This window comes from Scylla paramamosain, chromosome 2, assembly GCF_035594125.1.
Source record: "Scylla paramamosain isolate STU-SP2022 chromosome 2, ASM3559412v1, whole genome shotgun sequence".
In the NCBI taxonomy this organism is placed as follows: Eukaryota; Metazoa; Arthropoda; class Malacostraca; order Decapoda; family Portunidae; genus Scylla; species Scylla paramamosain.
Genome location: NC_087152.1, coordinates 28,077,102 through 28,091,574, shown reverse-complemented (window position 1 = coordinate 28,091,574; position 14,473 = coordinate 28,077,102). Strand labels below are relative to the sequence as shown.

The 14,473-nt window shown below is 38.5% G+C and overlaps 1 protein-coding gene across 15 annotated transcripts in view; it reads right to left on the bottom strand.

Annotated features, from left to right (window-relative positions):
• The window catches only part of LOC135112651 (pre-mRNA-processing factor 40 homolog A-like), a 214,961-nt gene that overhangs the window by 83,324 nt on the left and 117,164 nt on the right, over positions 1-14,473 (bottom strand). For 8 of the 15 annotated variants that reach the window (XM_064027284.1, XM_064027350.1, XM_064027375.1 and 5 more), the window contains one exon: positions 8,064-8,292. In XM_064027284.1, coding sequence (XP_063883354.1) covers positions 8,064-8,292 — 229 coding nt within the window. The remainder of the gene's footprint in view (positions 1-8,063; positions 8,293-14,473) is intronic. The other 7 variants (XM_064027319.1, XM_064027336.1, XM_064027364.1 and 4 more) reach the window with 1 other exon arrangement.

The window sequence follows — 14,473 nt, the reverse complement described above, 5'->3', positions numbered from 1 at the left end:
GTGGACTGCAGACTCATGTATCAATGCCCATGTGGGTACAGCTGCTTTCCACTGTGGTAGTGAGATTCTTCTTGTTCCTTTCTCATTACTAAGGAGGAGTTGGTGAGTGTGTGCAGTGAACCTTCTGTATTGCCCATGTGGTGTAGCTGCATTCCAATAAACTGGTGAGGTTTCATTCATTCCTTTTTTTTTTCTTTCTTGTTGTATGTGTGTATTTATATTTACCTAGTTTTGCTTTATGAGAAAAGAGCTATGCTTGTGCTGTCCCATTTCTATATCTTTTCATATCCAACTTAGCCTTGAATCCATGTATACTTTTTGCTTTTTTATTTCTGATCACTTCACTATCTTCTAGGTACTGCATCCATTTATCCTTCACTAATCTTTCACACATCTTACCACACTTGTAAGAGACACAGGTCTATAGTTCAAAGACTCCTCTTTGTTACTACCTTTATAGATTGGCATTATATTGGCTCTCTTCCATTCAATCAGGACTCTACTTTCATTTAGGAAGCTCTCAATAATATAGAGGATCACCAATGTCAACTGCTCATTGCATTCCTTCAATATCCATCCAGAGACTCCATCAGGTCCTGGGGCCTTTCTAATGTCTAATCCCTCCAACTGTTTCCGGATATCTTCAGTCACTTGGATTTCCCCTAGATCCATTTTTTCATTCATCTCACCCTTTTTTTTTTTTTCATGTGGGAGGGACACTGGAGAGAGAGAGAGAGAGAGAGAGAGAGAGAGAGAGAGAGAGAGAGAGAGAGAGAGAGAGAGAGAGAGAGAGAGAGAGAGAGAGAGAGAGAGAGAGAGAGAGAGAGAGAGAGAGAGAGAGAGAGAGAGAGAGAGAGAAAAAAACACTGAGATGCTGGTTCCCGACCAGGGTCTTAAGCAGTAGTCAAATATTGAAGGATAAGTGTCTTGAAACCTCCCTCTTGAAGGAGTTCAAGTCATAGGAAGGTGGATATACAAAAGCAGGCAGGGAGTTCCAGAGTTTACCAGAGAAAGGAATTAATGATTGAGAACACTGGTTAACTCTTGCATTAGAGAGGTGGACAGAATAGGGATGATAGAAAGAAGAAAGTCTTGTGCAGTGAGGCCATGGGAGGAGGGGAAGAATGCAAATAGCAAGATCAGAAGAGCAGTTAGCATGAAAATAGTGGTAGAAAATAGCTAGAGATCAAAACATTGTGGTAATGAGAAAGAGGCTGAAGACAGTTAGAGGAGAAGAGTTGAGGAGATGAAAAGCTTTTGATTCCACCCTCTCTAAAAGAGCAGTATGAGTGGAACACTCCACCCCCCCAGACATGTGAAGCATACTCCATATATGGACGGATAAGGCCCTTGTACAGAGTTAGCAGCTGTGGGGTGAGAAAAACTGGCAGAGACTTCTCAGAATATCTAACTTCATAGAAGCTGCTTTAGCTAGAGATGAAATGTAAAGTTTCCAGTTTAGATTATAAGAAAAGGACAGACCAAGGATGTTTAGTGTAGAAGAGAGGGATAGTTGTCAATGAAGAGGGGATAGTTGTCTGGAAGGTTGTATTGAGTTGATAGATGGAGGAATTGAGTTTTTGTGGCATTGAACAATACCAAGTTTGCTCTGTCCTAATCAGAAATTTTAGAGAGATCAGAAATCAGGTATTCTGTGGCTTCCCTACATGAATTGTTTTCTTCCTGAAGGGTTGGATGTCTATGAAAAGTCATGGAAAAGTGCAGGGTGGTATCATCAGTGTAAAGTGGACAGGATAAGAAGTTTGGTTTAGAAGATCATTGACGAATAATAGGAAAAGAGTGGGTGATAGGACAGAACCCTGAGGAACACCACTGTTAATAGATTTAGGAGAACAATGACTATCTACCACAGCAGCAATAGAACGGTCAGAAAGGAAACTTGTGATGAAGCTACAGAGAGGATAGAATCCGTAGGAGGGTAGTTTGGAAATCAAAGCTTTGTGCCAGACTCTATCAAAACAACACCACCAAAAGTTTCACCAAAATCTCTTAACCCTTTCCTTCTGGCGCTTAAATTATTTTCCCGTTTTGTATGACGGCTAAAAATGGTAAACCTAGAAATTGTCAGAAAATTGTTTGAATACTAATAATTATTTTCTCTTTGTTATTCTGAATACAATGATGTACTTTGTAGCTCGATGTGACCTCTGAAAGTTTGGTTTATGCCTTATAAAGGATTCCTCCTCCTCCCGCTGTGTGATCTGTCATCCAGAAACAGCCCGGAGAGCGATGATACCGCGCGCACACACATACACACTCTCTCTCTCTCTCTCTCTCTCTCTCTCTCTCTCTCTCTCTCTCTCTCTCTCTCATCTTGGAGGGGAAATTGTACACTTCCAATGAGAGAGAGAGAGAGAGAGAGAGAGAGAGAGAGAGAGAGAGAGAGAGAGAGAGAGAGAGAGAGAGAGAGAGAGAGAGAGAGAGAGAGAGAGAGAGAGAGAGAGATTTCATCCCTTTTCATATCAAGTTTCAGGCAAATAACATTCTCTCTCTCTCTCTCTCTCTCTCTCTCTCTCTCTCTCTGACAAGTTACCTTCTACCATTTTATTATAAAATTGAAGATAATGAAAAAATTAACATGAAAGAATGATAGGTATCATCTCTCTGTTCTGCTAAAACAGGTGGATCCTGTAAATCATTTTCAGAGTCCTCACTAATGTCTTCGCTTTCTTCAGTTTCTTCTTCTAAATATTCACTGTCACTGTCTTCAAACTCAGAAGCACTGCTAAATACATATGTTCTGTCCTGCTCCATGGTGAGTTATGATCTGAGATCCTTCGCTCTTATCAGGATGTCTCTTCGCACTTATCATGGTGCTTTCCGCCCGGCGAGTGCTTTCCACCCGGCGGGTCGCTGGGGGTTGCCAAGTGTCGCCCGGAGAAAGGGAAAATAGCTTAGTTACGGCTAAATTTCCAGAGCTAGTGACAACACTACATGTGGAAACATGCCAGACACTTCCACTCACACCATCTGACTCGAGAAACCGCGCTTGGAGCTCAAAATTGAGGCGCGAAAATTCTTGATTACGGGTATGATCGCCATCACTACAGACGCATTTTTGCAATCGTATATATATATATATATACAATTGCCGGAAGGAAAGGGTTAAAGAGGATGACAAAGACTCAGCAAGGAAAGCCAGAAGATCACTAGTAGAGCAGCCTTGTCGGAACCCCATACTGGTGATCAGATAGAAGGTTGTAAAGTGATACATGTTTAAGAATCTTCCTGTTGAGGATAAATTCAAAAACTTTACATAGGCAGGAAATTCAAGCAATAGGACTGTAGTTTGGGAAATTAGAACAATGACCCTTTGAAGGAATAGGCTGAATGTAGGCAAACTTCCAGAAAGAAAGAAAGGTAGATGTTGACAGAGTTGAAAGAGTTTGACTAGGCAAGGTGCAAGTACATATGAGCAGTTTCAGAGAACAATGGGAGAGACCCCATCAGGTCCATAAGCCTTCTGAGGGTTTAGGCCAGCAAAGGCACAGAAAACATCACTGTGAAGAATTTTAATAGGTAGCATGAAGTAGTCAGAGAGTGGAGAGGGAGGAACAAGCCCTGAATCATCCAAGGTGGAGTTTTTAGCAAAGGTTTGAGTGAAGAGTTCAGCTTTAGAGATAGATGTGATGGCAGTGGTGCCATCTGGTGTAAATAAAGGAGGGAAAGAAGAAGAAACAAAGTTACTGGAGATGTTTTTGGCTAGATACCAGAAGTCACAAGGAGTTAGATCTTGAAAGATTTTGACACTTTCTGTTAATGAAGGAGTTTTTGGCTAGTTGGAGAACAGACTTGGCATGGTTCTGGGCAGAAATATAAAGTGCATGAGATTCTGGTGATGGAAGGCTCCAGGCCCTACAAATGTTCTCTCTTATGTGAACACTGCTTGAAAACTCTTGTTCATTATCTCTGCCATTTCAGCTGGATCCTCAAACATTTGACCATTCACCTTCAACCTATTTATTCTTTCTCTATTTTTCATTTTGCTATTCACATATCTGAAGAATAGTATGGGAAAATGCAGTTGTGCAATAGTGATGGCCTTGTGGGTCATAAAGAGAGCTACAGGAGGCTCCTGAGCACTGAACCTTGTTTGTTTACATTGAGAAACTTCTTCAATTGGATCACATTTAATTTATTTCAAAGATTGTATTACTGTCTTACCCTCTCTCCTCCAAACATATAAAAATGAAGGAAATATTTATAGAAACTATAAATTAATAATAAATGGCAGCTTTTGCTACATCTTGTAGTATTTGAAATCAAGTAACTTTGTTCAAAAACCAAATTATGGTATGGGAACTAAAGCAATTATGAGTTAAAAATTTTTGTTCGAAAACCAAGTTGTTTGGAAAGGGAGGCGTTCGGTAACTGAAGCTCTGCTGTACTTTGAAGAAACTGACTTAAAGAAGTAAGGGGAGTGGAAAGGAAATGGGAAGTATTTGTTGAAATATATAATGGAGGAGTGCAAAGATATATTGGTCTTTGCCCTATAGCTGTGGTTGCCAAAGGCCTGAGGATTGAATAGTATTCTCTAGTGGGTTATAGCTATCTACTCTCTTTCCAGGCCCCATCAGCAGTACTGGGAGTGCAAGCCTGTCTTTTGGGAGACTAAACTGTTCTTGGACAAGTGGTATACTATCCTGCTGGGTGTAGGTGGCCAGTTTGTGGGCAGTAGTCCACTGGGTATTATACTCTCATCTTGTGTCATCTTTACTGTCTGAGCTCCTTAGCACATGGCTTGATGAGTTCTTTCTTAGTTTGGGGGATAAGGTGGCATTGTGTATATTTCCTTCTCTGTTCATAGGTGAAACAGGGCAGTGACCTTTTTGAGGCTTAAAAGCTGTTTACCACCAGTGTGTGCCTGGATTCAAATTGTTAGTACCCCACATTTGGCTGCAAGGGGATGGTAGCCTAGCAAAACTGAACTTAAGTAGAAACAGCTATAAGAGGGGCTGGATCTGGTCATAAAACCACAAACTGACTGAACTGGAATTGAGAGAAGATGCTTCATTTGTAAGGAGGAGGAGGCAGTAGGCACCTGGCAAAACAATAATTACTCCCAGGGAGGTCTAAAGCACTGGATCAGGGGGGGGCTGTGAACTTATCATTAAAACCAGCTGTGACCTCACTGAATGTTTCCCTTTGTGTCTCCCAACACAAGGGGCAGTCACAGCCTGCCCTCTAAAGACAACACTCTTCCTTCACACAAAACTACAAGCACCTAATTACACACACCCTTCACTCAAAATTCAAAATTATCATGGCGACTCCTATACCAGTCTTGGAGTCTCCATCTGGGGAGGGAACCACAAATGTCCCCCAGGTCAGATTGCTCTTCTGGTATCAACCCTAAGTGTCTTGATGCCCCCTCAATTTTTTCTTCATTAATTTCTGCAACATTCGCAGTCTTAGATCTAATTTGCAATCTGTAGAACACCACCTCTCCTCTACTAAACCTCATCTTCTTTTCCTCACTGAAACACAGGTGTCTGAGGCAACTGACAGTAGCACCTTTTCTGTTCCCTCCTACTTTCTTTATTCTCATTTTCAATCCAATGCTGGACGCTGCATTTATGTGCGCAATGACTTAACCTGCTCTCATGCCCATGCTCTTGAATCTTCCAAGTTTTCCACCATCTGGATATGACTATAGTCTCTCTCAAACTAAATTTATCTGTGCTGTATGCCTCTCACCTAACTCTTCTGACTATAAGAAATTCTTTGACTACTTAACTTCCAAAGTGGAGCACATTCTCTCTTCCCTTTTGTGGCGATCTCCATTCTTGGAGACTTCAATGTTCACCACCAGCTTTGGCTTTCCTCTCCCTTCACTGACCATCCTGGTGAACTAGCCTTCAACTTTGTTATCCTCCATGGCCTAGAGCAATTGGTGCAACACCCTACCTCTATTCCTGACTGTCTTGGAGATACATCCAACATTCTTGACCTTTTCCTAACCTCTAATCTTTCTGCTTATGCTGTTACCCTCTCTTCTCCATTGGGCTCCTCTGATCACAATCTCATATCTGTATGTTGTGCTATCGCTCCAATCCCTCTTCAGGATCCCCCTAAGCGGAGGTGCCTTTGGCATTCTGCTTGCCTCTGCTAGTTTGGAGGATCTGAGAAGGTATCTTGCTGATTTTTCTTGGAATGACTACTGCTTCCATATCAGAGACCCATTTCTGTGTAATGAGTGCATCACAGAGATGATATTATCAGGCATGGAGGCTCAGAAGGCTTATGGACCTGATGGGGTCCCTCCTTTTTTTCTCCAAAACTGTGCCTCTGTGCTTGCACCTTGCCTAGTCAAACCTTTTCAACTCTGTCTGTCTGCCAACATCTACCTTTCCTTCTTGCTGGAAGTTTGCCTACATTCAGCCTGTTCCTAAAAAGGGTCATTATTCTAATCCATTAAACTACCATCCTATTGCTTTAATTTCCTGCCTATCTAAAGTTTCTGAATCTATCCTCAGTAGGAAGATTCTTAAACATCCATCACTTCACAACCTTCTATCTGATTGTCAGTATGGGCTCTTTCAAGGATGCTTTATTAATGATCTTCTGGCTTTCCTTATTGAGTCTTGGTCATCCTTTTTTAGAGATTTTGGTGAAACTTTTGCTGCTGCCTTAGACATATCAAAAACTTTTGAGAGTCTGGCACAAAACTTTGATTTCCAAATTACCCTTATACAGTTTCTATCCTTCTCTCTGTAACTTCATCTCAAGTGTCCTTTCTGATCGTTCTATTGCTGCTGTGGTAGATGGTCACTGTTCTTCTAAATATATTAATAGTGATGTTCTTCAGGGTTCTGTCCTGTCACCCACTCTCTATTATTCATCAATGATCTTTTAAACCAAACTTCTTGTCCTATCCTCTCCTATGCTGATGATACCACCCTGCACTTTTCCACATCTTTTTTGTAGATGTCCAACCCTTCAGGAAGTAAACAGTTTCACACAGGGAAGCCACAGAATGTCTGACTTCTGATCTCTCTAAAATTTCTGACTGAGACAGAATCAACTTAATACTGTTCAATGCCTCAAAAACTCAATTCCTACATCTATCAATTCGACACAATTGAGGGATAGTTGTCTACCAGACAACTATCCCCTCTTCTTCACTGACACTCAACTGTCCCCCTCTTCTACAATGAACATCCTTCCTTGGTCTTTATTTATAATCTAAACTGGAAACTTCACATCTCATCTCTAGCTAAAACAGCTTCCATGAAATTAGGCATTCTGAGACGTTTCCATCAGTTTTTCTCACCCTTCCAGCTGCTAACTCTGTACAGGAGCCTTATCCATCCCTGTAATGAGTATGATTCACAGGTCTGGGGGGTTCCACTCATACCGCTCTTCTAGACAGGGTGGAATCATAAGCGTTTCATCTCATCAACTCCTCTCCTCTGTCTTGAGCCTCTTTCTCGTTGCCTCAATGTTGCATCTCTTATTATCTTCTACTGCTATTTTCATGCTAACTGCTCTTCTGAACTTGCTAACTGCATGCCTCCCTTCCTCCTGTGTCCTCACTGCACAAGACTTTCTTCTTTCTCTCACACTTATTCTGTCCACCTCTCTAACGCAAGAGTTAACCAGTATTCTCAATCATTCATCCCTTTCTCTGGTAAACTTTGGATCTCCCTGCCTATTTCTGTATTTCCACCTTCCTATGACTTGAATTCTTTCAAGTAGGAAGTTTCAAGACACTTATCCTTCAATTTTTGACTACTGCTTTGGACCCTATTTGGGGAATGGCCCCTCAATGGACCTTTTCTTTTTATTGGATTTTGTTGCCCTTAATCAGTGTCCCTCCTACATAAATAAATTGATTAATTTAAAAATAATCAATAAATAAGTAAAAAAATAAATAAATAAAAAGGAGGTAAAGTTAAGCACAAGTACTCTGTAGGAAAAAAATCTGGAAAATTCTATTCTTAACTTAAATTACACTGTACACTTATAATTTCTATAAGGATGGTATTTTTCCAAATGCTATAACCAAGTAAATATAACAAGATGAATATAGATGCACTTACACACACCTGATATCTGCTGAGATCATTGGGTACAGCTCCACCCACAGGGACATGGAGGTCAGCTTTCCCTGCTCATGAAGCTCGTCCAGGAGTGCAATGTAGTTATCTCGACACTTACGCTGCTGCCGCTTGATCCTTTTCTTCTGACGCTCCCGCTCCTCCTCCTCTTCTTCTTCTAATTGCTTGATGTGCTCTGCGAAGACTATGAGAGCATCCTCTTTGTCCATGCCTGAGGGGGAGGTGAGTGAGTTAGTGAATGCATTAAAGTTTGGTTAGGTTAGATTGGTTGATGTGTCAGCAGTATCAAATGAAGATTCTGCCAAAATAACTTCTTTATAGAAATGAAAAGCATAATCGTAAAAAAGGCTGACATATATATACAAAAGAATGCAAGTGAATTTCACATAGCAATAGATTTTTGGTTGTATTTGATTTAACACATTTTACACCTGTCACAGTACATATCAGAGAAAGAAATAGTTACATTATAAAGAAAGATGAATCTGTAATCTATAGTTGTATGTGGGGAGAAATAAAAAATGCTAATTAATATGGTAATGTGTTGCATGGTGGTGCAGAGGTCTTGATGACTGATTTATCAAATAAATCAAATTATTTAATAGGGAAAAAATATTACATGTTAGGAAGACCTATAAACAAAAAATAAGATAAAATAAAATAAATAAATACAAACATATACCAAGGCTGTCTCCAAAAATGATGTTGCCAAGGCAAACCACACAACTTTCACATTCACACCACTCTCTTAGCTCCTTGGAGAACAGAAATTAAACCTGCCCTCACTGTACAGGGATCAGCTACACAGCTTGGACAGTTTGGTCTAGAACAAGGCTCCTTCATAGCAAGTACTTTCCCATACCACACCTGACTGCTCCACACACTGTGTGAAACTATTGATGTGTGGTGCCTCCCTCAGAGGGACCCTGTCATTCTTATTAAGTCTTAGGGGTTTTTAGTGCCTTGTCTTTTCACTGGGTATTAATTACAGAGGAAGGGGTCCCAAGCACCCTCACTCTGTCCCTTTCTGTTGCCTCTTATGATGCACAGGGGATACTGTGGCAATATTCTTGCTTCCCCACCATGGGAAAAATAATTAATTAAATAAAAAAAAAAAAAAAAAATATATATATATATATATATATATATATATATATATATATATATATATATATATATATATATATATATATATATATATATACAAAGGAATAGAATCAATAAATAAATATATGACAAAATAGAAAAAAGTTAAAAAAATAAAAAAATTCCTTAAAAGAAATAAAAGAACCTAGAGTGATAGCCAATTTAGATTCAGAGCTATCTTGACACTTCTCTTATGAAACAGTTGAAGTTGCTTAAAGGAGGAAGATGGAAACCAGAAGAGAGTTCCAGAGCTTACCTATCAGTGAAAAGTTATAAAAAAAAATAAATAAATAAAAAAAAAAAAAAAAAAAAGGAAAGTGGACAAAATAGAAGAATGAAGAGGAGTTACAAAATTTTGTACAATGAGACTGCAGGAGGGAAGAAGGCATGCAGTTGGTATAAAAAGAAACAAAAAAAAAAAAGCAGAAAAAAAAAAAAAAATTAACCACAAAAATAACAATAAAAGATAGTAAGAGATGCAACACTGCAGTAGTAAGAAAAATCAAGACAATCTATTGGAGGAGAGAGTTGTTATGATGAGAACTTTTACTGTTACTCTACTTTATTTAAGAAGGTTATGTGAGTCAAACCCTTTCATATGTAGGAAAAGTATTCTACACTACTTTTTTTTTCACTACTGCTGCATATTCCAGTCTAGATCTAAACAGTCATACAGTAATCTTCCTGATCATCTCTTCATCCATATATGCAAAAGCCAGCCTTATTCTTTTCGACAAGCTACAGGTTTCTCCTCTAATTTTGCTAATGTGTTTCTCTAGGGTCAAATTCCCAGTCACTGTAACACTAGATATTTTTCCTCTTTGGCTCCACTCAACCTTTCACCATTCAACACACAATTTCCTTTTACTCTCCACACACTATTTCCAAATGCACTTACTTTACATTTCTCTAGATCAAATTCCATTTCTTATCTATGGCTCCACTCTGATATCTTATTCAGATCTTGTAACACTCCACAATCCTCTGCATTCTCAACTTTTTCAGCAATTTAGCATCATCTGCAAAAAGGCTGATGTAGCTATTCACACTCATATTATTTATGTAAACCACAAACATGATTGGTGAAAGTACTGAACCTTGGGGTACACCACTTGTGACTCCTCCACGATTATTTCTGACCTTTTACCACTGTTCTCATCTCTCTTGTTAGTCAAGAAATTTTCCATCCATCTCAGCAGGCTACCCCTCACCCCACCATCATGCTTCAACTTCTACAGCAATTTCCCATGCAGCACTTTATCAAAGGCTTTCTTCATGTCTAAATAAACACATTCTACCCAACCATCTCTCTTACATTATATCCACCACTCTAAAATAAAAACTCATTAAGTTTGTAACACATGATCTCCCTCTCCTAAATCCAAATTGTTGTTTTGTGATCACTTGACTTTCTTCTAGGTACTACATCCATTTATCCTTCACTAATCTTTCACACATCTTACACACCACATTTGTTAGAGATACAGGTCTATAGTTCAAAAACTCCTCTTTGTTACCACCTTTATAGACTGGCATTATATTGACTCTGTTCCATTCAGTTGGAACTCTACTTTCATTTTGGGATCCCTCAATAATACTGTGGATCATCCATGTCAACAGCTGATTGCATTCTTTCAATAACCATCCTGACATTCCATCAGGTCCTGGGGCCTTTCTAATGTCTAATCCCTCCAACTGTTTCTGGACATCTTCACTCATCTGGATTCTTCCTAGACCCATTTCTTCACTCATGCTGCTCAGGCCCACAAATTTCTCTCTTTTGTGAACACTGCTTGAAAACTCTTGTTCATTATCTCTGCCATTTCAGCCAGATCCTAAAACATTTGACTGTTCACCTTCAGCCTATTTATTCCTTCTATATTTTTCATTTTGCTATTCACATATCTGAAGAATAGTTTTGGTTCTTCCTTGCATTTGTCCACATCTCATAACTTTTCCTTTCTTTTTTAATAACCCTTACATATTCATTTCTTGTAGTTGTGTAGTTTTGTCACAGCCCCTTGTTTAGTTCTGCCACAGCTCCTGAGCACTTTCCCTGCTCCATCTATTCCATATCTTCTCCCTCTCCTCCCTCACAATTTCACATCTTCTATTATACCAGTCACTGTTATATCTTCTCTTTGTATTTACTTTCAGTACATATCTTTTCACTCCCTTTTCATATATAATGATGAAAGCTTCCCACTTCTTTTCCACATCACTTGCTTGGACAAGTGCACTTCAGTCCACCTTACCAAGATATCTCCTCATTTGTTCAAAATTTGTCTTACCATAATTAAATCTTTCATTTCTGTAATCTTCACATCTACTTTCCTTTCTTTTTTCTTCAATGCAAAACCTTATCATTACATAGTCACTTTTTCCTATTGGACAATCATAGTTCTTCTATAACAATCATGTCTTCTATAACATCTGCTTCTTTTGATAATACCAAATCAAGTCTTGATGGTGTGTGTGTGTGTGTGTGTGTGTGTGTGTGTGTGTGTGTGTGTGTGTGTGTGTGTGTGTGTGTGTGTGTATTTACCTAGTTGTATTGTACAGGGCATGAGCCAAAGGTCATTTTGTCCTGTCTTCATAACCATATTTATCCAGTTTCTCTTTAAACATGTGTACACCGTTTTCTGCAGCCACCTCCACCTTCAAATAATTCCAGATTTCTATAGTTCAATATGGGAAGCTGCATTTTTTGTTGTCACTCAAACATCCACTCTTCTTTATTTTCTTTCCATGCCCAGTCGTCAATCTCTCTCCCTCCTTCATGCATGGTACCAAGACATTTCAGTGTATTCTTTCTATATTATTTGTACACTGTTATCAGGTCTCCTTTCTCTCTTTCTTATAGTGTTAGTAATCCCATCTCTTCAAGTCTTTCTTCATAGCTTAAGTCTTTCAATTCTGGTACCATCTTTGTTGCTATTGTCTGTATTCTTTCCAGTTTCTGTATATCTTTTTTTTTTTTTCTATGTGGAGGCCAAACTACTGCTGAATATTCCAATTTAGGACATATCAAGCTTGTTATAATTTTTTCCATCACTTCTTTATCTAAATAGTTAAATGCCACCCTGATGTTTGTTAACAAGTCATATGTAGAGCCGAATATCCCATTTTCAGGTGATAGTGTGCCCTGAATCATTACTCCCAAATTTTTTTTCTTCATTACATTTTGTTATTTCTCCTCCCATTTTGTAATTCCATGAAGGCCTCTTTTTACTTTTTCCTATTTCTAACACATGGCATTGGCCTGTTGATATCTTTTTGTAACTCCTTGCAGTCATTTTCATTCTTTATTATTTTTGCATCATATGGGAACAGGTTTATATAACTATTTAGATCCTCAGTCATATCATTTACATATATTTGGAACATAATAAGTGCCAACACAGATCTTTGTGGTAACCCACATGTCACTTCGCGCAAACTTGAACTAGTGTCTCTGATTACTGTTCTCATTTTCCCTCCCTTGTAAATAATCATCCATCCTTCTCAATGTTGCTCGTTTTAATCATCCTCTATCCTCTAACTTCCCTGTAAGATTTTTGTGTAGAACTTTATCAAATGTTTTTTTGAGATCCAGTTATTCTGCATCAACCCATCCATCCCTCTCTTGCACTCTGTCTATTATTCTTGTATAAAAGCTCAGTAGATTTGTGACAGAGAATCTCCCTTTCCTGAATCCAAACTGTTTTTCAGTAATTATCTTTTCATCTTATAAATATTTCGCTCATCTGTCTTTAATTACTATTTCAAAAAGCTTGCTTACAATACTTGTTAGTGACACTGGTCTATAATTTTGTGGTTACATTTTATTTCCCCCTATGTAAATTAGCACTATGTTAGCTCTTTTCTATTCCCTTGGTACTTTTCCTTTTTTCAATGAGCTGTTGATTATAATCCCATATGGGTTCCTCCATTTGTTCTCTGCATTCTTTTAACACTTCATCTGGTCCCATAGCTTTTTTAACATCCAGCTCTTGCAGCTATTTCTTGATTTATTGTCTCTTTACTTGTATCTCCTGTATTCCCTCATTCTGTGATACCCCTTTCAGTCCCACAATACCAATGTCCTTTGTAAACAAAGATTGGAAACTCATTCATTAGTTCACTCATCTCAGTAATTTCATAAATTCTTCCTTCTCTTTTTAACTTCTTTATGTCATTCCTATGTTTCATTTACATATTTATAAAAGGGTTTGTGCTCTTCCTTGCATTTTCTTACTAGGTCACTTTCAAAACTTCATTCATCTTCTCTTCTTATTATTCCATATTCATTCCTTGCCTTTCTGTACTCTTCTCTAGTATTTCGATGCAATTGTCTCATCATTTTCTTCCATGCCCTGTTCTTTTTCTTTTTTGGTTCTGCATGAGGTATTATACCATTCATGCTTCCCCATTTTCACTTTATAACTCAGCACAAACTGTTGCACCTCCTCTCTATACTTGCTCAAAAATATCTCATATTTTTTCTTTTACTACTTTTGCTTTAAATAGCTCTTTCTAGTTCATTTTTCCACAAAATTTATTAAGCTCTGCAAAGTTTGCCTTTGCATAGTTCTGTTTAACATTTCTGTACTGTTCTTTATTGTGCAACATTTTTTCCTCCTGGAGTACTATTTCTATTGTCACATGACCACTTCTTCCCAATGGACTTAGACAATGTATACTTAGTCTTACTTTCTGGGGTTTTCATAAAGACTAAGTCCAACTGTGATGGTTCTTCTCCTCTGCATCTTGTAGATTCGTTCATCCACTGCCTGATATTATTCACCATCGTGGTTTGCATTAAGTTTTTTGCTCCGTGACCTGACACTTTCTTTCACTTCCGTCTCCTCCCACTTAATTCCCTTGTGTTGAAGTCACCTACTAAGAACACTGTTACTTTTCCTTATCATTTCCTCTATGCTATTTCTTGTTTCTAGTTGCATAATTTTATATCTATTGGTCTCTCATGCATTAGTTTTTGGTGGTATGTACGAGTACATCACAATGACTTTCCTTTTTTCACTTCCTTTGATCTTAATCACAACACTCAAAAGTTTCTGCCATTCCACTTCCTCAACAACAATCTCCTCTTTTAAAAGTATCATCACTCCTCCTCCCTTTCCCTTTGTCTCTCCTCCATGTGCTGTATCCTTCCTTTGCAAATCTCACCTTTATTTCCTCTTTTAGTTCGGTTTCCATTAAACATACCACGTCTGGTTTCTTGTTCTTTAGGTAGTATTTAAGTT